Below are 24,788 nucleotides of genomic sequence, written 5' to 3'. Positions count from 1 at the left end.
TACAGAAATGACCAACAAGAAAAACAAAACAAATAAAACCCTGAAGGAAAAGCAGAAACAAACCCCCCAGAGTATCTTTTCCTTCCTGGGCCCTCCCCCCAAAACCCTATAATAACTGTACAATATTATAGTCTTGATCACATTTAAAAACGATTATTAAAAAAACAAGGATTCCATTGGAAACTCAACTTTTTGGTTTCATAAACTGTGATATAAATATATACGTATACTGTATGTGTGCACATAGAATAAAAAAATAAATTGTTTCCTTTGCATTCCACTCCCTGGCATCAGACTAGAGACAAGAGGAAGAAACTGGTTCAGTGACATCCTTGCCTCTCCAAGGCCGTCTGTGCTCCTCAACCTCCTGTAAAGACACTTAATGTCTTCCAGTTAACTCAGTCTTGCACTTACATGCTAACTGGAGCCACTTTTTTTTTTTTTTTTTAAAGGCTGGTACACATGACTTACCTGAGGAAGGTAAAGGGTGAGAACAGTAACCTGTATCCACATTTATATGGCTATAATTACCAAGTGACCCTGTTGGGGTGGGAGTCCAGGTCCCACAACACAGAGAATTATACTCGTGCTCTAAAGCAAAATCCAACCTCAACACTGGAGGGGAAACAAAGACAAAAGACCTCCAGGTCCAGGAAAGGCTGAGATCTAGGTGAAAGATTTTTAAGGATGGGATAAAAGAGGCTATGCTGTAAGAGGCCTGGTATTTGCTTTACACTCCAACAGTGAGGATTTTCACTGGAATTCCTACTCCAAGAAGTTGAGTTTCCACGCAGAAATAACCTCTATACAACACACACCATTTGTGATTCTGACAGAATCAATGCAGCATTGTTCTTATGGACAAGTCTAGGGTTATTAAAAGTGTTTATCTTGCCAGCCTATTTCAGTAACGTATGCCAATCCTTCTAAGCAAGGTGTGAGCACCAAAAGCAGGACTGATCCAGCTTTATCACTGAATGTGTTCGGTAAGAAACCAACCATTATCAGCAAGACTTTGCCATAGTTGCATGTTGGCTGGGCACAGGTAGAAGAGCAGCAAAGATATTTATTTAAATACTCTTTGGCTGCAATACTAAGTGGAAAATACCTGGAAGATTTAACTCTTTGCAGAGCACACAGAAAGACAAAGATAAAATCTGGGGCAGATTTTGCATAACTCCCAAGTAGGGAGAAAGACACACAGAAATACACACACATACACACACACACACACTCTCTCTCTCTCTCTCTCTCTCTCTCTCTCTCTCTCTCTCACGTTTCTTTCCAGAGGAATTGTTCACAAGTAACAGAAATAACCTATGCTTGCTTTCTAAAATCTCAATACCATGTTTCATGGTTCTCACCTGTGAGAGTATTTTCATTTTCATTCTCCTCCATTCTATTTAGAATTTCTTTCTAAAACAGGCCATAGTCTCCAAGGCAAATAGTGGGTGTAGGTTCCTCTAACCTGTCCCTCCACCCTACCACAAATATCACTGTGCAACTTCTGGTCAGGAGATGTAAGGAAAGGCATTCTACCTCACTTACCCCCTATTTTCAAAGAGTCCTAAAAGCCTTGAGAGTTCATCATTTCATTCTATCTATAAACGTTACCTCAGAGAGGCAAGGGTGGGAGCAAGGGAGGCCCAGCAGGAAAAGGGGTACTCATGTGGGGTGAGGGAAGGGAAGGGAGAGGAACTTTTATTCTGTTTACAAAAGATTTGCTTTTAAAAAACAAACAATAACTTTTCTCCCCCACTCCTATCCTCACCCCAATAGTTCTATTCTGAAAAGGAGGGAAACATAGTTAGATCAGGAAATTCTTCATTGTTGTAGCTGTTGCTCTGGTCTCCCAACATGGACAGCATCTCCTGGTGAAAGAAAAAGATTGTTTTGAGTCCCACATCTTCACGTTTAACAAGTTCTCTCCCAGCATTCTCTGCAACACTGTTCCTAACCCCAGAGTTGCTGCTGTGCTCAATTCTCCCAGCATTTCCTACTCTAGCAATTCTGACTCCTCAGATCACAGCCTTTTCCCCTAGTTCCTTCTACAGCTACCTAACTGATATTTTTATATACTGTCACAGATATATATGGAGTGCATCATCTTATTTGCCATCCAAATCTCTTTTGCCTTCTTTTAATCTGTAGTTTATACCCTCTTTTCCTTTATCTAAGATTACTACATTCAATCCTACAGTCCGTTTAGGACTTGCAAAAATAGACCTTTATAATTACCAGCTGTGTTCCAGTTCATATACTCATTTTTGGTACTAGGGATTGAACCCAAAGCCTTCACACTAAGCTACACTCCTAGCCTTTTTTTGTCTTGAGATTGGGGGGGGGGGGTGTCTTGATAACTTGTTCAGGCTCAGTTCAAAATTGCAATCCTTCTGCTGTGGTGTCCCAGAGTCCCAGAATTACAAGTCCTGGCTTCATAGATTTTTAAAAAAAATTTTCTTGCCCATTTTAAATTCAGAGCTACTATAAACTGAGGATATGGGATCTCTGAGAATGAAGTAAAATAACTTTCTTTGGCATCTTTTCACACTGTGTCACATCACTACCTTTGTCCAGTCTGGTAAAAGGGTGGGCTTCATACTAAATTCACATTTTATAAAATTACTGACATTTATGCCCACTTCTCCCATAAAGCTCTAACTAACAAATGCCTTAATCTAGGTGTGCTTCCTTCTCTCTCACTCCACTGATCCACTCTCTCCTAGTTTCTATTTTCTGAAGTCCTTACCCACTCACCTGGAAGACCTCAGGCTGGCTAGGTTGCTGTGCTGACGGCTGCTGAACATGCTGTTCACTAGAACTTGATCGATGATGAGGCTGCTGCCCCTGCCACTGTGGCCAGACACTCACTCCCTCTGCTGTCCGTGTCTGGAATTGTCCTGCAGTCTGTCCAGCTTCAGGAGCTAGAAACACAGCAAAGCACATTCTCAGTCTGTTACCAATACTGGAAAAGAAAAAGGAGTGCATAGCTACATATGAGCCACCTCTGCCACTTCTGTTTCAAAATCCAGTCCCAAATTAACTTTTCTTCTCTAGACAGTGTTTCTTTCCAAAGAGTTCTTTGTTCATTTAGACTGATAAATATCCTTTTTATACATTTTATAATAAAAAATTATAACTTATAACATTTTGTACATTTTCAATGTTTACAATATTTTGTGTCAAAGTAATTTTTCAAGTGGGTAGGTTTTAAATTTCAAACAGACTGTCACCTTGTTAGGTTAAGATTTCCCTGTTAGGTCACTGTACCCAGAACACAGGCAAAACATTTTAACTATAAAATCCTTTCTCTATAGTGGAATAGGACTCGGGATATAGTTCAGTGGCAGAGAACTGGCACAGTGTGTGCAGCCCTGGAATCAACTGTCAGAGTAACAAAAGAAAAGTTCTTTTTCTTCAGAGGTATAATTTTCTATGATTCTCCTGGCCTGAACTCACCGAAGTTGGATCCACGATTGGTGAGAGTAGGGTAGGCAGCAGCACCAGGGGACGCAGTGGGTGCACCAGGAAGAGACATAGGGCTGAAGGATGACGGAGTCTGGAAGCTGCCTACACCAAACTGGGAAGAACGAGTCTTAGCTGTAGCCTGCGTAGCAACCTGCTACAAAAATAAAGGATAAAGGGCAACAAATTGAACACTAACTTCACTGTGCAGACCATTTCTGAGAGTCAATGTTATCAGCCAGTGCGTTCTTCTGATTCAAGCTAGAGGCATTATTAATATACTGTACATCTTTTAATATTATTACTTGAAGTTCTGGAGATTGAACCCAGGACCTTTGACCATAGTAACACATTTAGCCTTTTTGTATTTTGAGAGAGTTTTGCTAAGCCATCCAAGCTGAGCTTAAACTTGCTATCCTACTGCCTCACCCACAGATTGCGCCACCATGCCTCCTTTTATTATGTGTTCTGATGACGCTTCCTGGTGGTCTAGGGTTAGGATTCAGTGCTCTCTCAATATGTTTTGCATTCCTTTGCTCCCAATGTCTATTTTATTTTATTTTTTATTTATTTTTTTTTGCGGAACCAGGGATTGAACTCAGGCCCTTGCACTTGCCAGGGAGTTGCTTAGTCCACTGAGCCATCTCCCCAGCCCCTATTATTTTTTAATAAATACCTTTTCTCACAGGATAGTTACGTCCTTGCATTGTGAAATATTTGGGAAAGGCAAAGCAAATAAAAATCATTCTCAATTCCATAACCAGAGACAGATTATTTTTGAATAACTAATTCAAGTTTTTATTTCCCTAATTGTTTTGTAAAAAATATGTGCTAAAAACCACTGTGTTCTCTTTCACAGTGGTCTGTTCTCACTCTGTAAAATGTACTTCTTTTAATTGGCCCATACTAGCTCTGCAGACCATGTTTCTTTTCTTAGTATCAAAAAATGTAAAGCCTTGCTACCTTTTAAAAAATGTGTTAAAAGTCTATAAAGAGAAACTACTCTTTAGCCTGCATATTCATTTTTCATAGTTCTGGAACACATATTGGTGTCAAACTTCTTTAATCCAAAGAAATACTCCAAAAATAGTTTGCACTCATACAAGCAGCCATTTTCACCTCTTCAAAGGTGTCATGGCTTGTGTAAACATCTATGAACACCACCTTCCTTGATTCTGCCACAGCAAACTTTTTTAATGTTTATGTATTTGGTACAGGGCCTCGCTACGTAGCTTGGACTCATAGATCCTCCTGTCTCAGCCTCCCTAGTGCTGAGGTTAGAGTCATGCACCACCACACCCAGTTTTGGTGGCCTGCACAGCACACCCAAGGTTCTGGGGCTGGCACAGCATGCAATACTGGGTATCGAACCTGTATCCTTGCCCTTACCAGGCAGGCGATTAAACTGCCAAGCTACCTCCTCAGCCCTGCCACAGCAAACTTACAGAGAGTGGCAACCCTCAGAGAAACAATAAATCCTTTAATCATATGAAATCATAGAAGTAGGCTTTACAGCAAAGAAACCACTGTCATAACTGTCCTCAAGTGCAATGTCCTCCCTAGCTGCCTCTCTGTACATGTTACACAACTGAGATCATAAAGCATATGACAATTTTAGAGCCCTTCTGTTGATTTTTTACTTAAAAAATATTACTTACAAATATATAGTAAAATAGTAAAAGGTATTTGCTTTTTTTGCACAATTACTATGTGCAATTACTATCTGGATACAAGGACTTCTTTTCCCCACTTATAAAGTGCTGCTTGGGATAAACTGTTAAGTGATTAATTTTCATCCTCCAACTTCTAATGTTTGGTTTTCTGAGAGTAGCTAGATAACTAAAACACTACCAATAATCGAAAAATCTCATTAGGGTCCATGTTACTACATGTAATTAGTAATTTTCTTTTGTTTCTATGCTATGCAGTGTTAATCGAAGAGTAAACTTCTTAGAATTTACTCCAAGGTAGATCTGAGAATCAAATCTCCAAATGTTCTAAATTCTAAATAAAGGTCATTATGTGAGAAACATGGACCCTAATGAGATTTTTCCATTATCAGTAGTGTTTCAGTTATCTAGCTACTGTCAGAAAACCAAACATTAGAAGTTGGAGGATGAAAATTAATCACTTAACAGTTTATCCCAGGCGGCACTCAGGCAGCATGTTAGCTTACATACTAACCATCCTTGGGCAGGTGTCATTTCAACTAATCAACTCCTATATTAAATAAATTTAATAAAGCTGTTGATTTTATGTTTCCTTTATAAGGGGTTAGGGAGATAGCTCAGCAGCATAAGCACCTGCCTGGAAAGTGCAAGGTCCTGAGTTCAATCCCCAGTACTGAAAAAAAAAAAAAAAAAAAAAAGATGAACATTCACCATATATTATCTTATAAAAATCTATGGAAAAACTGTAATTGTTGTCATTTTGCATTAAAATAACTGGGCTGGTAAGTGACTAAGAAGAAGTTATCTAAGAAAGACAATAATCATGCATATGGAAAGAAAGCCCAAACAAAAACTAATATGTAGGGATGAGACAGATAAGCTTTACCTGGGCAGAGAAGCCTGAGCGGGTACTGGGGGTCCAGGTTGGGGTTGCTCCCTGGGAAGGGTTCGAGTGGCGGGAAATCTGGGCCAACATCTGTCCTGTAGAAGATGATGGCTGGACAATGGTTACAGGAGGGGCCAGACCACTATTCCTAAGAGTGAACAAATGGTGAAGTAAAGGATTAAAGGGATGGGTTCATCACAGAATCCAGGAATCAAAGGACAATCATACTATTCCTAGGTCCCCTGGACTTCCTTGTATTTAAGGAAAACTTAGTAACAGAACTTGGAAAAAACAAGAGGGACTAACAGCCACACACTGACCAGAATACACAAGGATGGAACCTAGAACATCACAATAGGACAGGTACAAAGAAATGGAGGGAAAAAAAGCAGCTCCTCTGCTCACTCTACTCCTTTGCCTGAAATAACCAGAGAAAGCGAGGGAAGAATGAAAGTTGGATTTAGCAATGGAATCCCTCAAGGCCCTAAAAAGCAGCACACACATATGGGGCTCACCTGAAATTCTCGGCCGGCCGGGGGTTAGGAGGGAATGAGTTGCCCTGGGAGAATAGCTGTTGGGTGGCAGGGACAGTGCTGGAGGAGATGCCTTTACTCTGATCTGTGGACCAAAAGGAGTCGGGGGAGGGCCAGTCAAGGGGCTGTCGTATATAGTTCAGCAAGTTCCTACTTACTCATGAGGCATTCTATGATTAAGTGGAAATATGTTGGAAGATTACTGATTGGACAGTAACAGGCTCACACGTAAGAATTTAAGAATGAGCATTTTAAAACGGGTTGAAGAAACATACCTGCATTGATGTTAGAATAGATTTCTGAAAATCTTGAATCTCTTTCCTGGGCAAATAGAACATCTGATTTTTCAAGGCTCTTGCCATGTTCTGGCCCTGTAGATGCCACAGGCTGAACAGAAACCTATGGAATAAAATGGTGGAAATAATCATTAAAGGTTCAACAATAACTCTGGAAGTCACAGCAAATACACACACTGGCACTGGGAGGCATTTTTAAAAAAATTATTTTTATTGAGAAATAGCAATGAGACAGTTTCAAGACAGGTTAGTAGGACAGTTACAATAAAAAAATATGGAACGCTTCATGAATTTGTGTGTCATCCTTGCATAGGGGCCATGCTAATCTCTGTATTGTTCCAATTTTAGTATATGTGCTGCCGAAGCAAGCACACTAGGGGGAATTTTTAAAGGAAATGCTCACTGTCCTTTCCAAAGATGATACTCACCTGGGAATGATTGTAGCTGGGCAATCCATCTCTTCCTGATACCATGTCCAATTCTGTTTGCTGTTGCCTATATAATAATCAGTGGAGAAAAACGGGGGGGGGGGAGAATTTTAAGAATCAGTTGGACAAAAAAAAAGAATCAGTTGAAAGGGCCTCAAAAAACCAAAACAATCCTTAACTAAAACAGAATTGCAGATGGCCACCTCACAGCATGTGACTACTCAGCAGATGATTATTTCACCATTCCTTACCTGGGTGCCAGATGCCCCGAGCCCATCTCTAGGGGTAGATTAGCTGTGGGACCGAGCTGAGTCCTCTGGACTGTGTTAGACAGCGCAGGCCGTGGTTCTTGGCTAGAGTTCCTATGAAAATAAAGTAAGACAAGAACAGAGAAGGAAAAAACGGAATTTGACTCTGTACAGAAAGTTCTATATATTTGTATGTATTTGGGATAAACAATAATCTTTTGTAAAGTCTAATCCTACATATGCCCACTCCCCATGATGAATCTATTATATATTAACATATACTAATAAAAAATAAAGTGTAATTTCATAATTCAAATTATTGGGGCTGGTGAAATGGCTCAGTGGTCTAAAGCACCTACTTAGAATAAGCTTAGCAAAGCACAGGGACCACGGTTCAATCCCCCAGCACCACATGCCAGCCAGCCCCGCCCCCTGGTGGGCTGAGCTGGACACGGACACACACACACACACACACACACACACACACACACACATAAATTTAAAAACAAAACAAAACACAAATTATTGACAATATGGTATAAATAGAATCTATGTCCCAAGGCAGAAGGGTTCAAACTGTAGTTTGTAACTCCTAGATATTCAATGCCTAGTTATTACCAGTGTATGTTTACTATGATTTTTAAAACCATAAGTAAAAAGCCAAAAGTAAAGATACTGAAATGTTATCTGGACTATCTGAAGTATGACAATCTTTTGTTTTCTATACTTTTCAATATCCTCCAAATTAAAAAAAAAAAAATTAAGCCAGGTGTAATGGCACATGCCTTTAATCCCAGCTACTTTGGAGCCTGATAGGAGGATTAAAAATTCAAGGTCATGCCAGGCAGCTCAGCAAGACTCTGTCTCAAAAGAAAAAAGGGCTGAGGAATGTAGCTCAGCCCTTGCACCACCACCACCACCACCACCACCACCACCACCACCACCACCACCCACCCCCACACACACACATCACAATGGGAAATAATATATAAAAGAGAGAAAACAACTATTATCAGAATCATAAGTCCTTAAAAGGGCTTACATTTTTCAAAATTGGGAGCTAAGAAATGTGCCTCAGTGACAGGGTGCTTGCTTAAAATGTATGAGACCCTGCAACTAGGGAGATAGCTCAGCAGTTTAAGCAGCTACCTGGCAAGTGCAAAGACCTGAGTTCCATCCCTTGATACCCGGTACCACAAAGGCCAAAAATGGGCATGGTGGTATACACCTGTAATCCCAGCACTGGGGAGGATGAGACAGGAGGATCACTAGAGTCTGAGCTGCGTAGCGAGACCCTGTATCAAATAAATTAAAAAAAATTTTTTTTAAATGCATAAAACGGTTTCTAATCCCTACCACTAAAATAATAACAGTAATTCAAAATTTAAACAAAATGTTAACATAAAGTGATGACACTTGCTCATGATCCCAGATACTCAGGAGGATTTTAAGATTGAGACTAACTAAAGCAACACACTGAGACCCTATTCAAAATTAAATTAAATAGGCTGGGGATAGTTCAGTGGGTAGAGCATTTGCCTAGAATGTGTGAGGCCCTGGGTTTGCTCCAACTTCAGCACCACAAACAATAATGATTAAGACATATATTTGAGTCTTAAATTAATAAAAATTTCTAACTGTGTTTACTGGAGTTTACTAAGTTAGCAAAGAACTAACCTTTATGACCCCCTAGAGGTTGAATGGGATAATACTATTATCCCAGGCATCATGGATCATAATCTAACCTCTGCAAGATAGATTTCAAACCAGTTCTAAAGAAGTGGCTTAAATGGTATGAAGAGGAAACCTGACAACTGATAATCATGACAGTGGTGTCATGGCTTGTGTCTAGATGCCCCCTGTAGCCTCATGCAGTCATACATGGGGCTTTACAGAGGTGGCTGGATTTAGGGTGTGTGATGCTGGGGCTAAGGGTGGACCCAGCCTGGGTATGGGTCACATCACCCAAAAGGCAGATCACCTGGATCAAATATGAAGGCAGGTTTGATTGCTGCTGCTCACTGCTTCTCTACTGCTGCTTCTGCTGCTCTGTTACTTTGCTGCCTTCTGCCTGCTCTGCTCTGCATGGACTATTTCTATCTGCCCTGCCACCCTGCCACCCTGCCACCCTGCCACCCTGCCACCCTGCCACCCTGCCTTGGGGACAGCTGGATATGTACTAAAACATCTACAAACTGTGAAGCAAAAAACCCTTTATTCCTTTAACTTGTGGGTGTTGGGTATTTTGTCTCAGCAATGAGATAACTAAGACAGATATTGGCATCAGAGAAATGAGGCTGTTGCTGAGATTGTACCCGACTACATGGTAAATGCCTTTGGAACAGCTTTTTGGAAAGGTTTGGAGGTGCCAGCTGAAGAAGTAGCCTTAAAATTCAACACGCTGTACCTAATGAGAGACTGTGGTCAGAGCACAGAAGACCAAAATGCTCACAGAAATGCAGAGTAAAACCTTTGAAATTGTGAGTAAAAAAAAAAAAAAAAAAAAAAATCTTTCCTCCTTTTTCTCAGGTTGTTTGGTCACAACAACAGAAAGCTCACATACCATGTAGCCCGGCAATTACTGAGTATACACTAAGAGGAATAAAAGCAGATTGTCACACAAATAGTAGTACAGGAATGTTCATGGCAGCATTCAAAATGTGTTACAGGCACACGATGGCACACTATTTGGCAGAAAGAAGAAATCAAGGACTGATACATGATATGACATGAATGACCCTAAAGATATTACTCAGGTTATACTAATGTCACAAGGAACCACTTATTTTGTGATTGTACTTACATTAAGCATCTAGAAAAGGGCAATTTACAGAGGCAGAAAATTAAGAGGTTGTTAACAGGGCAACAAGGAAATGGGGAGAATGAAGAATGAGGTCAGTGGGCATCACATTTTTTTGTTATTCTTTTTGTTTTTTTGAGTCAGGGTCTTACTATGTATCCAAGGCTGACCTTGAATTTACAGTAATCTTACTGCCTCTGCCCCCGAGTGTTAGGATAACAAGCCAGTGCCACCACAGCTGGAAGTAAAGCACATTTCTTTATGTTTTATTTTTTGACGGAACCGGGGATTGAACTCAGGCCTTTGTGCTTGCCAGGTAAGCGCTTATTCTACTGAGCCATCTCCCCGGCCCCTAGCACATTTCTTTAGTGAGAATGAAAATGTAAAGTTAGATTGTAGCCAATAGTTAAACAATTGTGGGCTTGTTCACCTACGTAGAACAAGCTTAGCAAAGCACAGGGACTGCGGTTCAATCCCCCAGCACCACATGCCAGCCAGCCCCGCCCCCAGATGGGCTGAGGTGGCCACATACACACACAAAAATAAATAAATAAATTTAAAAAATAAATAAAACAATTGTGTGGCAAACTAAAAACACTGTACTCTTTTAGTGGGTGAACTGTATAGCGTGTGAAATCTTAATAAAACAATTTTTTTAAAGCTATAAAAGAAGGGCTGGGGATATAGCTCAGTGGCATAAGTACCTGCCTGGAAAGTGCAAGGTCCCAAGTTTGACTGTCAGTACAAAAAAAAAAAAAAAAAAAAATCTACTTAAAAGCTAAAAAAAGAAAGCTCAAAGAAAGAAACAAAAACAATAAGAGGATGAGATATAATTATGGTCTAAGGCAAATCATGGTCCATAGACCAAATCTATCTCACTCCCTGTTCTCATAAATAAAGGTTTATTGGAACAAAGCCATGTTAATTTAATTTCTCCATAAATATTTTCAAGCTATAACACAGGAGTTGAGTAGTGACAATATAGATTGGATGGCCCATAAAGTCTAAAACATTTACTACATGGTCCTTCATAGAAAGAGTTTTGTCCAACCCTGGCTCTAGATGAAAATTCTAACAAACTAAAGCAATAAAATTGTTTATAAATAAAATCATAACACTGAAATATAAATAAATCCTTTCATCTGAAGACATACTCTCTGGATTATCTTTTTCTACTTTGATGACTCTATCAAATCCTATAAGACAGAAAAGAAGGAACTTTAATGATGTTTAGTATTACAACAGAAGAAAAGGAGATAGCTTTATAAAGCTAAGCAGACGTAGCACATAAGAAATGCCAACCCTGGAAAAGGAATGGAGGGTACGTACTTCACATTGGTATTGGTACAGATGATGTACTCAATTTCATCTGAGTAAGGGTTCTGGAAGGTGAAGGAGCTGGTTCTCATCCAGAGCCATTCTCGATTCTTAGAACGAAACCGGAACATGACAGACAGCACCTGGCCTTTTAACTTCACCACCTGAAAAGGTTTTCACACTATCAGTGGAATTCAGGGGTAAAATGGCGCCTCCCCACTTAAATAAAAATTTTACCTTTCTATAACCCTAAGACTCTTGTGGTGGTTTCCCTGAAGCATCAGTCTTTTTCAATCTTAAAACAATATAAGCAAGCTGGGGATGTAGCTCAGTGGTGGAGCATTTGCCTAGAGTGCACAAAGCCCTGGGTTTGATCCCTACCAACCTCCACCCCCCAAAAAACACCAAAACACTAACACAGGAAAAACTAAATGACTAAATAAGGAGAAAATGTATTTATCACATTTCTTTCCAGAGTCCCATGTGATATGACCATTCTAGTCAAATAGGAATAACAATTATTTCCAGGAAAGAATGCTGCTTTCTCATTTTTGTTGAAAAGTCCATTAAAGAAGGGCTGAGCTTTACAAATCTAAACCAGAAATTTAAGTTCAATGACACTGAATATAGCTTATGTATTGCTTGTCCATCCTAGTATTTTACCATAAACCTGAGAATTTATTTTCATAGTACCCAGAGGTTTCTATGAATAATATTGGCTTTAGTCTTTTTTTTTTTTTTTTTTTTTGGCTTTAGTCTTATTTTGCTTCTGTTTTATAAAAGTAATCTTCCACACAAAAATAATTTTATATTATGTAAAATTGTTTTTCTAATGTCATGGAATAGAAAGTAGGGGCTGGGGAGATGGCTCAGTGGAATAAGCACTTCGCTGGCAAGCGCAAGGGCTTGAGTTCAATCCCTGGCTGAAAAAAAAAAAAAAAAAGAAAGAAAAAGAAAAGAAATAGGAAGTAATCTTTTACTATTTCTTTTTTTTTAAACATTTATTTATTTATTTATTTAGTGTGTGTGTGTGTGTGTGTGTGGCCAGCTCAGCCCACCAGGGGGCGGGGCTGGCTGGCATGTGGTGCTGGGGGATCGAACCGCAGTCCCTGTGCTTTGCCAAGCTTGTTCCAAGTAGGTGCTTTAGACCACTGAGCCATCTCACCAGCCCCACTATTTCTTAAAAGTAGCAAATAAATATACTACTATATGTTCAACAACTGGGGCTATGTGCCTTATTCATATTACCTTATTTAAATTTCCCAATAACTCTGAATTTTGCTGTTATTATACCTATTGCATCCCTAAGGACTCTACTTAGACTTCAGAAGTTAATTAACTTGTCTAACTTTATTAGTTAATTAGTTAGACAACTTATCTAATAAAGTTAGACAAGTTAATTAACTTATCGCTTATCTAAAGCCAACTCCATTAAATTTACCAAATATTTTTTAAACTGGCAATTATCCATAAAATAATTTTTTTATTTTATTTTAGTACAGGGTCCTCAGGGTCTCACTATGTAGATCAGACTCGTAGTGATCCACCTATATTCAGCCTTCCAAGAGCTGGGATTATAGGCATATGCCACCACGCCCAGTCTCAATGCTGTTTCAGTGTGCCCCAAGGGTGAGGCTGGCATGGCAGGCACAGGATCAAACCCTGGCCACTGTGTCTGCCTAAACAGGCATTTTAATCCACTGAGTTATTTGGCTGGCCCTCATAAAAGAATTTTTGGAAATAAATATTTCTCCTATACTCCACAGACCAGTAAATTCTGCAATAGTTTAAATAGTTTGAAAATAGTTCCTCAGATAGAACTAGTTGGGGTTGGTGAAATAGCTCAGCAGACTAAGCACCTGCTTAGATGAGCACAGGGACCGGGGTTTGATCCCTGGCACCACATACCACACTGGCCCTGGCCCTGGGTACCCTGGGCCAGCCACCAAGTCCCAGCATGTTGCCACATGCCTGTAATCCCAGCACTGGAGAGGCTGAAAACAGGAGGATCACTACAAGTCTGAGCTGTGTAGTGAGATCCTGAAAATACATAAATTAAAAAAAAAAAAAAGAACTAGTTGGATATAAGACAATAATCAGCTAAAGCCAAAGCCAAGGGAAATTCCTTAGACAAGCCAGGAATGGTGGTACACAACTGTAATCTCAGTACTTGGAAGGAGGATACAGGAGGACTACTGAGTTTGAGGCCAGCATGGGCTACATAGTGAGTTCAAGGCCAGATTAAACTTAGTGAGACCCTGTCTTAAAAATAAAAAAAATAAAAAAAATAAAATGAAATTTCTTGAACATCATCCATAATTTGTATTATCTAAGTACAAGAAATATTAAACAGCGGAAGTTAAAGCTCAGCAGCACAAGCACCTGCCTGGCAAACACAAGGTCCTGAGTTTGATTCCCGGTACTAAAAAAAAACCAACTCCATAAAACTGTAGTGCCTGTCAAGTACTCAGTTAATCAGTGGTTAACATAAGCATGGAGTAATGTGCTAAACAAAAAATGTGGCTTAAGATCCAAACCTGTTGAAAAAAAAAAAGGTACCTGTTGGAAGCTGTCTCTTAGAAGTTGCTGATCTTCAGGATGACAGAATTCTACAATATTCTTTCCCAAGAGTTCCTAGAAGGGACAAAAAAAAGAGTATGATACTATATGCACTTTTATGGTCATCCAACTTGCTCTGTTCATTACCTGGAAACTGGATTTATTTCTCTTGTATTAATCCTAAAATTATAAATAAGTGTGAAGGGAGAGAAAAAGGACAAAAAAGATGGAATCTGCTACATACACAACTGGCTTCTAGCACATTTCCCTTTTTTAGATTACCATATATCTATTTTAGTAGCACTTATTATAGATTTGAGGTACAATTTACATTTCTAATACATTCTTTTTTTTTGTTTTTTGGTTTTTTTTTCAGAACCAGGGATTGAACTCAGGCCCTTCTTATTCTACTGCGCTATCTCCCCAGCTCCTCTAATACATTCTTTTGAAGTGTATTAACTGATCATTCCTAGTAGTGTAAGTGTGACTACAATCTAGTTTTATAACACGGTCATTGGAAGAAAAAATTCCTTCATACAAAGCCCATGTGTATTCAATCCATGTTTGTTGTCCTCAGCCAAACACTGATTTGTTTTTTGCCTATTTTATTTATTTATTTTATGTATTTAGTACAGGGACTACAGGGTCTCACTACAGATTGGACTCGCAGTGATTCTCCTGTTTTCAGCTTCTCAAGTGCTGGGATTACAGGTGCGCACCACACACCCAGTCTCAATTGACATCTCAATGCATTCCGGGGTACAGGGCCGGCACACCAGGGATGGGAACTTGTGTCTGCCTAAGCAGGAGCTTTAATCCGCGGAGTTATTTGGCCAGCCCTTTTTGCCTATTTTAGTTTTGGCTTTGCTAGAAATTTCAAAAAGAATCATTAAATACATAGTATTTTGGTTCTGGTTTATTTCACTTAGCATAGTATTTGTGAAATTAATGTATTTTGTTGCATATATCAATACTTTATTCTTTTTATTCCTTTTTTATGAACATTTTGGGACTATTTTAAATGATATAACAGTTATACAGTTATGAACTGTATAAGTCTTTGTGTGAACATGTTTTCATTTTTCTTGGTAGATACCCAAAGGTAAAACCGCCACATGGTAGAATAAGTACATGTTTAACTTTTGAGGAAACTGCCAAAATGTTTTGGTAAAGAAGTTACACCATCTTATATGTTTACCAACTATTAAGGATCTAGTTTTTATCTCTTCTCAACATGTTTTGGCTATAGCCATTCTAGTGGCTATACAATAGTATTTCACTGTGATTTTAAACTGCACTTTCCCAATGACTAATGATGTTGAGCATCTTTCCATATGCCATTCATATTTTTTCTTCAGTGAAATAACAGATCTTATGCCCTTTTTACTAGCTGTTTGTCTTTGTAAGTTCTAAGAGTTGTTTATATAGAGATAGACATAGACATATTCTACATACAAATCCTTTTTCCAGATATATGACCTATAAATATCTTCTGTTTATGTCTGATTTTTTTCAGGGTTTTTTTTCGAGGGAGGACTGGTTGAGACATAATCTCACTATGTAGCTGACACTGGCTTAACTCACAATGATCATTCTGCCTCAGCCTCCTGAGTGCTGGGATTACAGGGATGTGCCATCATTCCTTGATTTTTTTTTTTTTAATAGTAAAATTTATTTTTAAAAAGTAAAAGAGAGGAGAAAGAAACTGGCTCTTCAGAGTGAGCTTGGGCCAAATAAAAGAGGAAAAAGCAAGATAAAAATATACCCTGGAGGACACAGTACAGGCTATCATGAGGGAAGCCAGGATAGCAAGTTACTTTCTTTTTTTTTTTTTTGCAAGTTACTTTCTTAATGACACCTTTTCATGAAGGCAAATTTTACTTTTTTTTTTTTTTTTTTTTTTTTTTTTTTTTTTTCAAAATTTTTTTTTTAAAGCCCCCTTTTCTTAAAGTTTTTTTTTTTTTTTTTTTTTTTTTTTTTTTTTTTTTTTTTTTTAAGAGGGATTGATGGAGAGTGTACTTGGATCTGAATACTAAGAAAGGCAACACATCTGCATTTTTTTAAAATTTTTATTTATTTATGTGTGTGTGTGTGTGTGTGTGTGTGTGTGTGTGTGTGTGGCCAGCTCAGCCCACCAGGAGGTGGGGCTGGCTGGCATGTGGCGCTGGGGGATTGAACCACAGTCCCTGTGCTTTGCTAAGCTTGTTCTAAGTAGGTGCTTTAGACCACTGAGCCATCTCACCAGCCCCGCAAATTTTACTTTGATGAAATCTAATTTATCAATACTTTTGTGAGTCATACTTTTAAGTATCATTTGAAAAATCTTTGCCTAAGACCACAAGATTTTCTCCTAGAAGTTTACTTGTAATTAATTTTTAAACATTTTGCCCTTTGAGGTGATTTCATGTAGTGTGAGGTAAGGTGTAAGGATTTTTTTTTTGCATATGGATATGAAATAGTTCCATTACCTGTTGGAAAGACTTCTGCAATAAGTTATCTTGGCACCTTGCTGAAAATCAATTGACTATATATGTAAAACCACACCGTATTCTAGTGTGATCAAAATATCTATTCTCATATTAACAGCATATTGTCTTGGTAGGTGTTCAATCAGGTAGAGTAAATCCTCCAACTTTGTCTCTCATTTGCAAGAGCACTCCCTTACCAATCATCTCACACCGTCAGAGCCTCAAGTGCCGCCATGGCAGTGACAGTTTTGAAAGTTTACATAATAAGTCAATTCAAGGATAGTTAATAGGTTAAGTGAATAAGTTATAACTGATGGCAAAATGGTGTATTTTATAGGTTATTATTCCTCTAGGTCATTGTATAGGTATAACCAACTAAAATAAGTACTTTAAAATGAAACAAAAATGAGCACATAACAGTAACAAAAATGATGGGTGGGAACTAAAAATAAAAAGTAACAAAAATGAATACACATTTGTGCCTTCTGATCTCAGTTTCACAAACCTTCTTTCTCTAGAGGTAACAGTCTTGTTAGAAAAATTTAGCTACTGATAGACTAAGACCATCTCTTTTTCTAAACTGGAACTGACATGCTTTCATTATCTTTGGAATAACACAATTGTGTAACCTCAGCACTGGTAAGGGAGAACAGAGGCCTACGTGTGGGTGATGTAATAGTTGCAGCTCCTCACCTGTGGCTGGTAGCCAACAGTGGCCACACAACGGTGATCCACAAAAGTGAATATCCCCTCAATGTTGTGGCGGGAGATGAACTCTGTCGGCTGACAAACATTACTCATGTCTGTACAGTTGGGAGAACTAGTTACCTAAGAGTGGAAAAATAAAAGCGAAGTAAAATAAAGCCATTTATTTGGACCGTTCTTAGGTATTGACACAGCATGAGATTCTGTTTCAAGAATTTCTAAACTTTCACATCTTATCCTAAAAGGGAAAAAATAGCAATCGCAATCAGATAAAGGCTAGCTTTACTCCCATTTGCGTGCCCTTTAAAAAGCTAGTAAACAAAAAAATGAATTGAACCCAAAGACCACTTACTTTTATCTGATTAGGCTATACTTTTTATTTACACAGGAAAATTATGATTTAAGTAATGAAGAAACTTATCTTGCTTAGGAGAAGAATCAAAATAATATGCTGCATGCCTGTAATCCTAGCAGCCCTCAAATACAGAAGGATGTTACATCCTCTAATGCTCAGCACAGGCCAAGATTACCAGTTGAAGCACAATCTGGGCAACTTTTTTTTGTGGTGGAACTAGGGATTGAACTCAGGCCCCTGTGCTTGCCAGGCAAGCACTTATTCTACTGAGTTATCTCCCCAGCTCCCCAGCTTGGGCAACTTAACAAGTTCTGTCTCAAGTTTTGGGGACTTTTTAAATATTTTTTTAAGGGCTGGGAATGTAGCTAGTGTGATGGCCTTGGATCCCCAGTACTGAACGGAAGAAATGGGAAGAATTAATTACAAATAGAAAATTCAGCATTATACAACTAAAATAAGGGAGGCTAGGTCTGGCCTATAGTCTCCACACTCAGGGGACTATGAAAGGATGATCACTGGAGCTCAGAAGTTCAAGATCAGCCTTGGTACCATAGTAGAACCCATTATCAACAACAAACATAAGGGAAAAAGATCCTTCTTTTCATATTCTTCAAGTTTTGCTAAACCAGAGAGAAGTAATGGTCACTATATTCCTCACAAGTTCAAAATTTTATGGAATTCTTCATTTGTGTTCAGATAGTAAAAGAAAATTAACATGAACAAGCGTTTTGTTTTTTTTTTTGTGTGTGTGTGTGTATGTGATACCAGAGACCTTATGCTTGCCAAGCAGGTGCTTAAGCCACTGGGCATTTCCCCAGCCCCAATGTGAACAAGTTCTAAAGGAAAGTTCTTCTAAATGAAGAGATGAAGATGTGGAAAATTCACACTTGCCTGCAATCTGCCAATGGCAACCAGGCAAAACTTGCTCCCCTGGCCAGCCTCTGGATCATCATCTGGGAGGGAAACACCTTTAGGAAGGTGAGATGAAAAGGAATAAGAGATCTCATGAAGGCCTTCAAAAGTTAGATGAGTTATGTATGATTCAAAATGCGTTTAGGTATGAAGAAGCTAGGGATATAATAAATGGTATTATACAGTATTTACCATATGTACCAATCATTGCTTTTGTTTTTGTTCTGCCAGACGTTAACTGTAAATAAGTATCTGTATAGGTAAATTAATATATTTAACCCATATAAACTATAATAAACTGGGGAATACAAGTCCTTCCCAAATAAATCTAAAAACTATTCTGGCCAAATCACACATAAAGGCAAACTTCCTATAACCATATCACAGGCAGACAGACGTCTTTACCAAATCTACGACTTTTAAAGTAAATGATCAATCAAAAAGAAAATTATACCAAGCACCAATAGTTATTTTTGACCCTCAGAAAAGACCAAAGCCAAGTTCTACATATGGAAAGGAAATAATATATTCTCTTCTATTCTTTGCATAGTTATCTTCTTTTTATCCAGAAAAATAGTATTTCCTTGATAGGTATATAGAAGCATAAAAGATCTCACACACACACACACACACACACACACGATAAAAAGTTCAAATGTCATTACCTACACTACTTTTAATTTTTCTTGATTTTATTAACTATCACTTATTGGTGCCTGTCATATGCCAGGCACTGAGACACTTTCCTTACATTAAATCTAATCCTCACAATAACTGGATACAGGATTTATTATCATCAAAGTAAAGAGAAAAAGTTTAAGCAACTTAACCTAGGCTGTATTGTAATTTTTTTTTGAAATGCCAGAAATCAAACATAAGCTTTTCCAAATAAAAGGTTAATCTCTTGCCAAAACATATATATTATCTAATCTCTTTTAGTTTTTGTCTCCCCCAAATCTCCACTTACCAATAATGCCCATCAAGCAGGGAAAAAATAAACGTGGTATGATTTAAAAGTTTTGACAAGTCTATTTAACTTTCCCCTCCTTCTTATTAGTGTATGTCTGTGATACATAAATACACTCATTGTGGGAAACTGGCACATACACATACTGTATCTTCATCTCTTTAATTCTTCCTTCCCCTCTTCTCCTTCCTTTCTCCTCCTATCCCTGAATCCCCTTTCCCACCTTCATAAAGTCTATCTTCCTGTTTCCTATAAGTTACTTTCTATTTTTTAAAAAGCTGATCCCAAAGTCCCAACCACTTCTCATATTCCTGTGTGACCTCAAGCTCAAGTAAGAGTGCTCTGCTTCCAACTTGAGTTAGAGCCTTTGTAGGAATATCTTTACAAATTATTACAATTAAGTCCTCTTCCCATTATCCCTTAACTGCCTTAAATGCTAATGTTTCTTTGTAATGACTGCTTAGAATAATAGGCATTCAGTATACATCATTATGAACTGTCACATTTAAAAACTACTCTCCCTGCCAAGCTGGCCCCAACCTGCCCCCGGAGTAAGATGAGACAGCGAATGAGACTGGGTGTGGTGGCGCACCTGTAATCCCAGCACTTGGGAGGCTGAAAAACAGAAAGGATCACTACAAGTCCGATTTGTGTAGTAAGACCCTGCAGACTCTTACTAAATACATAAAAAAAATTTTAAAAATTTACAAACTACTCTCTTAAGATTGGCATAATCTTAATACACATATGTGGTATCAGCTAAATGGGAAGCTGAGGTAGGAGAACTGCTTTGCCCAAGAGTTCAAGGTCAGATGGGACAAGGCAGTAAAGCCATTTCTTAAAAAATCATAAATTGTATCTCTTAAAAACTGTATTCTTTGCGCTGGGGAGATAACTCAGCAGTCTAAGTGTCTGCCTGGCAAGCACAAGGACCATGGGTACACTGTGCTAGCCCTAAACTAGGCATATTGGTGCATCCCTCTAACCCCAGTGCTAGAGAAGCTGAGACAGGAGAATCAGTATGAGTCCGAGCTGCACAGCAAGACACTGTATCAAATAAATAAATAAAAACTAATTCTCTAATATAATCAATACTGAGTCATTTTCAAGTTTGAGCAATCCATCTCCCCAACTGGAATATAAGATCAACAATGGATGTGAGGAAGTATTCTTTGTCTCACTTTCTTTCAACTCAAACCAAGTACATATTTCATAGATCAGGTACATAATAAATATTGTAACAACTACATGTTGGTAACTTTCTTAGACTCACTGAGGAGCTTTCCTACCTGCTGGAGGCCAGGCCTTGATGTAGCCTGTGCAGTGGACCACTACAAAGTGAGGTTCTCCATCCTTCACGGAACCAAGTCCATTCCTAGAAGAGTTACAATAGTCAGGGGGAAAAAAAAACACTATGAAGTAAGTGCTGCCTTTAACTTTCAGCTCTTCCTCTTGCTTTTTTTTTTTTTTGGTGGTACCAGGGATCAAACTTAGGATCTTGTGCTTGCCAGGCAAGCACTTATTCCACTAAGCTATCTCCCCAGCCCTTCTTTCAGCTCTTGAGTGTCTAGAAAACAAAATAGGCCAGGCATGGTGGCATACACCTGTAATCCTGTCACTCTTCAGGCTGAGGCAGGAGGGTTATTGTGAGTTCAAGGCCAGCCTGGGCTACACAGTGAGTTCAAAACTATCTGAACTACAGAGTAAGATCCAGTGTCAAAATACCAAGAAAAAATAAATAAAACCAAAGGGGGGAAAAGAAACCAAAGCTCCAACCCCAAAAGACTATCTGGTTTTCAGATCATCAACAAGTAACCACCATATTTTTAACCCTTGCCAAAGTAAAACAATCAATATGTACTGACTATAGCAAGAGTAAAATAAATAAGCAGGACAAACAAGGAAAACTTTAAATCTTAGGAAAATATTCCAGAAATAAAGTAACTATGAGATAAGGAATGAACATGAAGGCTGCTAAAGGGAAAGCTGCAGTAAGTTAGGTGACAAAGAGGTACTCACTCCCACCTCTTTGGTCTTTGCTGCTCACCTGCATCGATTTCTCACAAAGCTCAGCCTATTCATGGAGACTGGGTCCACAGAGCTATTCCCACATCTGTTTTAAAGAACAAGATTAAAAGTCAAGCTACATTATAAATGAACTTTTCTTAGTAACATCATGACAACAGGCTCTGAATACAATTAGGCACAGAAAACTCCTAACGATGTTCCTAATAAGAAAAAAGGACAAAGGTAAGTCAGGTCTGGTACTTCTAAAACTTAAAACTGTCTCACAGCCCACACAGCAGCACATACCAATAACCTCAGTACTTTGAGAGGCTGAGGCAGGTGGATCTCAAGTCCCTTATGAGCTCCTTCATGAAACTTATCTCAAATAAAAAGGGCTGGGAATACAGCTCAGTGTTAAAGCCCTGGATGTGGTGGTAGTGGGGAGGGGCTGTCTCATATGTTCTCAAAATGCAGAGATCTACAGCAAAAGTTGGTATTTTCTATAAAGGATCAGACAATAAATATTTTCAGCTTTGTGAACATACAATCCATTGCAACTAATCAGCTCTGGCATAATGGTGTTAAAGTAGTCACAGGAAATATATAAAGGAATGGGAAGGCTATATTCCAATAATTTTTTTTTTTTCTTGGTGGAACCGGGGATTACACTCAGGCCTTATTCTATTGAGCTATCTTCCCCATCCCCAATAAAATTTATTTACACAGAAATATATGCTTTGTTGCCTCCTGTTCTATAGGAACTCTGATCTATCTGCTGTATTTTTTATTTTATTATTTTATTTTTTTCTGTATTTTAGGGAAGGGTCTACAGAGTATTCAGGGTCTCACTACTAGATTGGACTTGTGGTGATTCTCCTGTTTACAGCCTTCCAAGTGCTGGGATTACAGGTGTATGCTACCACGCCCAGTCTCAACTGCCATCTCAGTGTGCCCTGGGGGCGGGGCCAGCACGGCAGGCCCAGGCATTGAACCCAGAGACCCTGTGCCTACTTACTGGTGCTTTAAGTACTGAGCTATTTGGCCAGCCCTTCTGCCATATTTCATTATTATTAACCTTTCTCCTGCCTACCTCTTTACATTAGCCATAACCATATATATTGGGATATTCTCTCCGATCTTATCCCTCTATCATTTTTTTTTAAAACAATAAGTTTAGGGCTGGAGAGATGGCTCAGTGGTCTAAAGCACCTACTTGAAACAAGCTTGGCAAAGCACAGGGACCGCGGTTCGATCCCCAGCACCACATGCCAGCCAGACCCGCCCCCTGGTGGGCTGAGCTGGCCACACACACGCACAATAAATAAATGTAATAAATAAAAATAAAAAAATATTTAAAAAAAAATAAAATAAAACAATAAGTTTATTTAAACAACAAGACACTTGACTTAAAGGGAAAATTATCTAGGATTCTTGTTTTATAAAGAGTAATTTACTCCTACTTAAAGACTGATTGCCCTAAATGTAACAGCTATGTACAAAAAAGTTACAAAATTGTTCTTCGTTTTACAATGATAAATGAAAAACATTAAAATTCTCCAATCAAACAGAGTATGCAAGGAATTTTATGTTGCTGTCTTTTCTGTTAAAACAGTAAGAGCAAAAAAACTTACTGGAATATAAAGATAAGAGCTGATGAGCATGCCACTAATGGAGAAAGGAGATTATTTTCACAGAACCAGTAATTCCCCATCTCATCTCTGTTTGATGTCAATCAAAACATACTGTTGGCCATTTAGTAAAAAAAAAAAAAAGCAATAAGCTTGTGCACATACACCAGATACTTTATGTACAATAAAGGAATGGGGAAGAGGTAAATGAAAGAATAGAGAAAACTATACTAAAGTAGTCAGGATGTGGTGGAACCAAATTGCAGTTTTCTAATTGAGAATGTATTCTTGGTCTGTAAGAACAGAGTTCTGGAGTAGTTGCAGGTTCCCTTTTTAGTAGACACCGCCTGTCTGCTGCTGGAACATATCAATTGTATCTTCATCCTCCATTTCCAACTGTGCAGGTGTCTGTTTCATTGATTGGCTGTCCATCAAATCGGAATCCAATCTGCCTCACTGACAAACCCTGTCGTTCACAATAGGCTTTCATTAGTTTACTAAGTGGTGTATGCCTCTTAATCTGAAACTGCACCACAGAACCATCCTGCCCTGCCACCTTCAAATTAATGTGATTGTTGTTGTCTTGACTCCTTCTTGGGCTTTTCATCATCCATAGCGAACGCCCAAGTCTTCTTAGCTGCCGCTTCACAAGAGGTACCAGGTCCGCACACACCAGTGGCAGCACTTCTCTGACCAAGAGGGATGAGCCTCTAACCACCAGGTTCCTTTCTTTGTGTAGAGTTTTCAGGTTCTTTTTATTCTCCACTAGTTCACTTCGTTTTTCTCTTTCCTTGAAACTGACATCTGTGTAAGGGCACTCTTGCTGCTCTTCTCAGAAGGTGGCCTTGGGAGCTTCTGGCAGCTGGCCAGGAATGGAAAGTCCCAGCAGGAGCCAGGATATAGCCAGGGAAGAAGGGGCCGCAGCTCGGGTGCAGAGGCAGGAGGCAGAATACTGTTAGCTCATCAGATAGATGCTCTGTGGAGAAACCTGTACGAGTTCATGTTCTCTAAAACCGAAGAATGAATTTTAGGAACAAATGGAGGTTATGAGCAGAATATATTTATTAGGGGAAAGAAAGCTCCTGTCCAAGAGAGGAACAGGAGGGGGGCCCGAGCGGGTTGTTTCCACTGCTCTCATTTCTTTAAAGTAAAACCAATAAAACTTGCATAGATTTTAGTATGTGCCATGTTATGAGTATCTTTGCATATGTTAATTGATCTAAGCATCATAGCTTCATGAAGTCAGTATTAATGTCATGTCCAATATTAGAAGATGAAATCAAAGCATAAAAAAATTCATGTACCCTGTCCAAGATTTCAGAAGGTAATGCCAAAGCTGGATTTTGAATCCACAGCATAGTATGGATTCAAAGAAAATCCAGCAGTCTCAGTCCAGGGACTACTCTAAACCATTAATGCAATTTTTCTAGCTTTTCCAGGAAACCTTTCTTCTTCCTTCTTCCTCCTTCCTCCTTCCTCCTTCCTCCTTCCTCCTTTCTCCTTCCTCCTTCCTCCTTCTTCTTCTTCTTCTTCTTCTTCTTCTT

General features: G+C 38.8%; 1 protein-coding gene, 1 non-coding gene and 1 pseudogene across 2 annotated transcripts in view; all 3 read right to left on the bottom strand.

Moving 5' to 3' along the window:
• Positions 1-431: 431 nt before the first annotated feature.
• Positions 432-24,788, bottom strand: part of Arnt (aryl hydrocarbon receptor nuclear translocator) — an 86,367-nt gene continuing 62,010 nt past the window's right edge. The window contains exons 8-21 of the mRNA XM_012515004.2: positions 21,657-21,722; positions 20,899-20,984; positions 18,622-18,698; positions 17,364-17,498; positions 14,203-14,277; positions 11,656-11,807; positions 7,530-7,640; positions 7,279-7,345; positions 6,830-6,953; positions 6,537-6,639; positions 6,022-6,169; positions 3,460-3,619; positions 2,758-2,924; positions 432-1,871 (exon numbers count right to left, since the gene is read on the bottom strand). Of these exons, the coding sequence (XP_012370458.2) occupies positions 1,782-1,871; positions 2,758-2,924; positions 3,460-3,619; positions 6,022-6,169; positions 6,537-6,639; positions 6,830-6,953; positions 7,279-7,345; positions 7,530-7,640; positions 11,656-11,807; positions 14,203-14,277; positions 17,364-17,498; positions 18,622-18,698; positions 20,899-20,984; positions 21,657-21,722 (1,561 nt within the window). The 3' untranslated portion in view covers positions 432-1,781. The remainder of the gene's footprint in view (positions 1,872-2,757; positions 2,925-3,459; positions 3,620-6,021; positions 6,170-6,536; positions 6,640-6,829; positions 6,954-7,278; positions 7,346-7,529; positions 7,641-11,655; positions 11,808-14,202; positions 14,278-17,363; positions 17,499-18,621; positions 18,699-20,898; positions 20,985-21,656; positions 21,723-24,788) is intronic.
• On the bottom strand, positions 7,119-7,222 carry LOC111817097. The gene has a single exon (XR_002821367.1). It is a non-coding gene; the product is annotated as a U6 spliceosomal RNA (small nuclear RNA).
• LOC105742361 lies at positions 23,485-23,858 on the bottom strand (annotated as a pseudogene).

The sequence above is a fragment of the Octodon degus genome, unplaced genomic scaffold, assembly GCF_000260255.1.
Source record: "Octodon degus isolate 3935 unplaced genomic scaffold, OctDeg1.0 scaffold00048, whole genome shotgun sequence".
Taxonomy (NCBI): Eukaryota; Metazoa; Chordata; class Mammalia; order Rodentia; family Octodontidae; genus Octodon; species Octodon degus.
The sequence above is the reverse complement of the archived record's forward strand: the minus strand, read 5'-3'. Positions and strand labels throughout refer to the sequence as shown.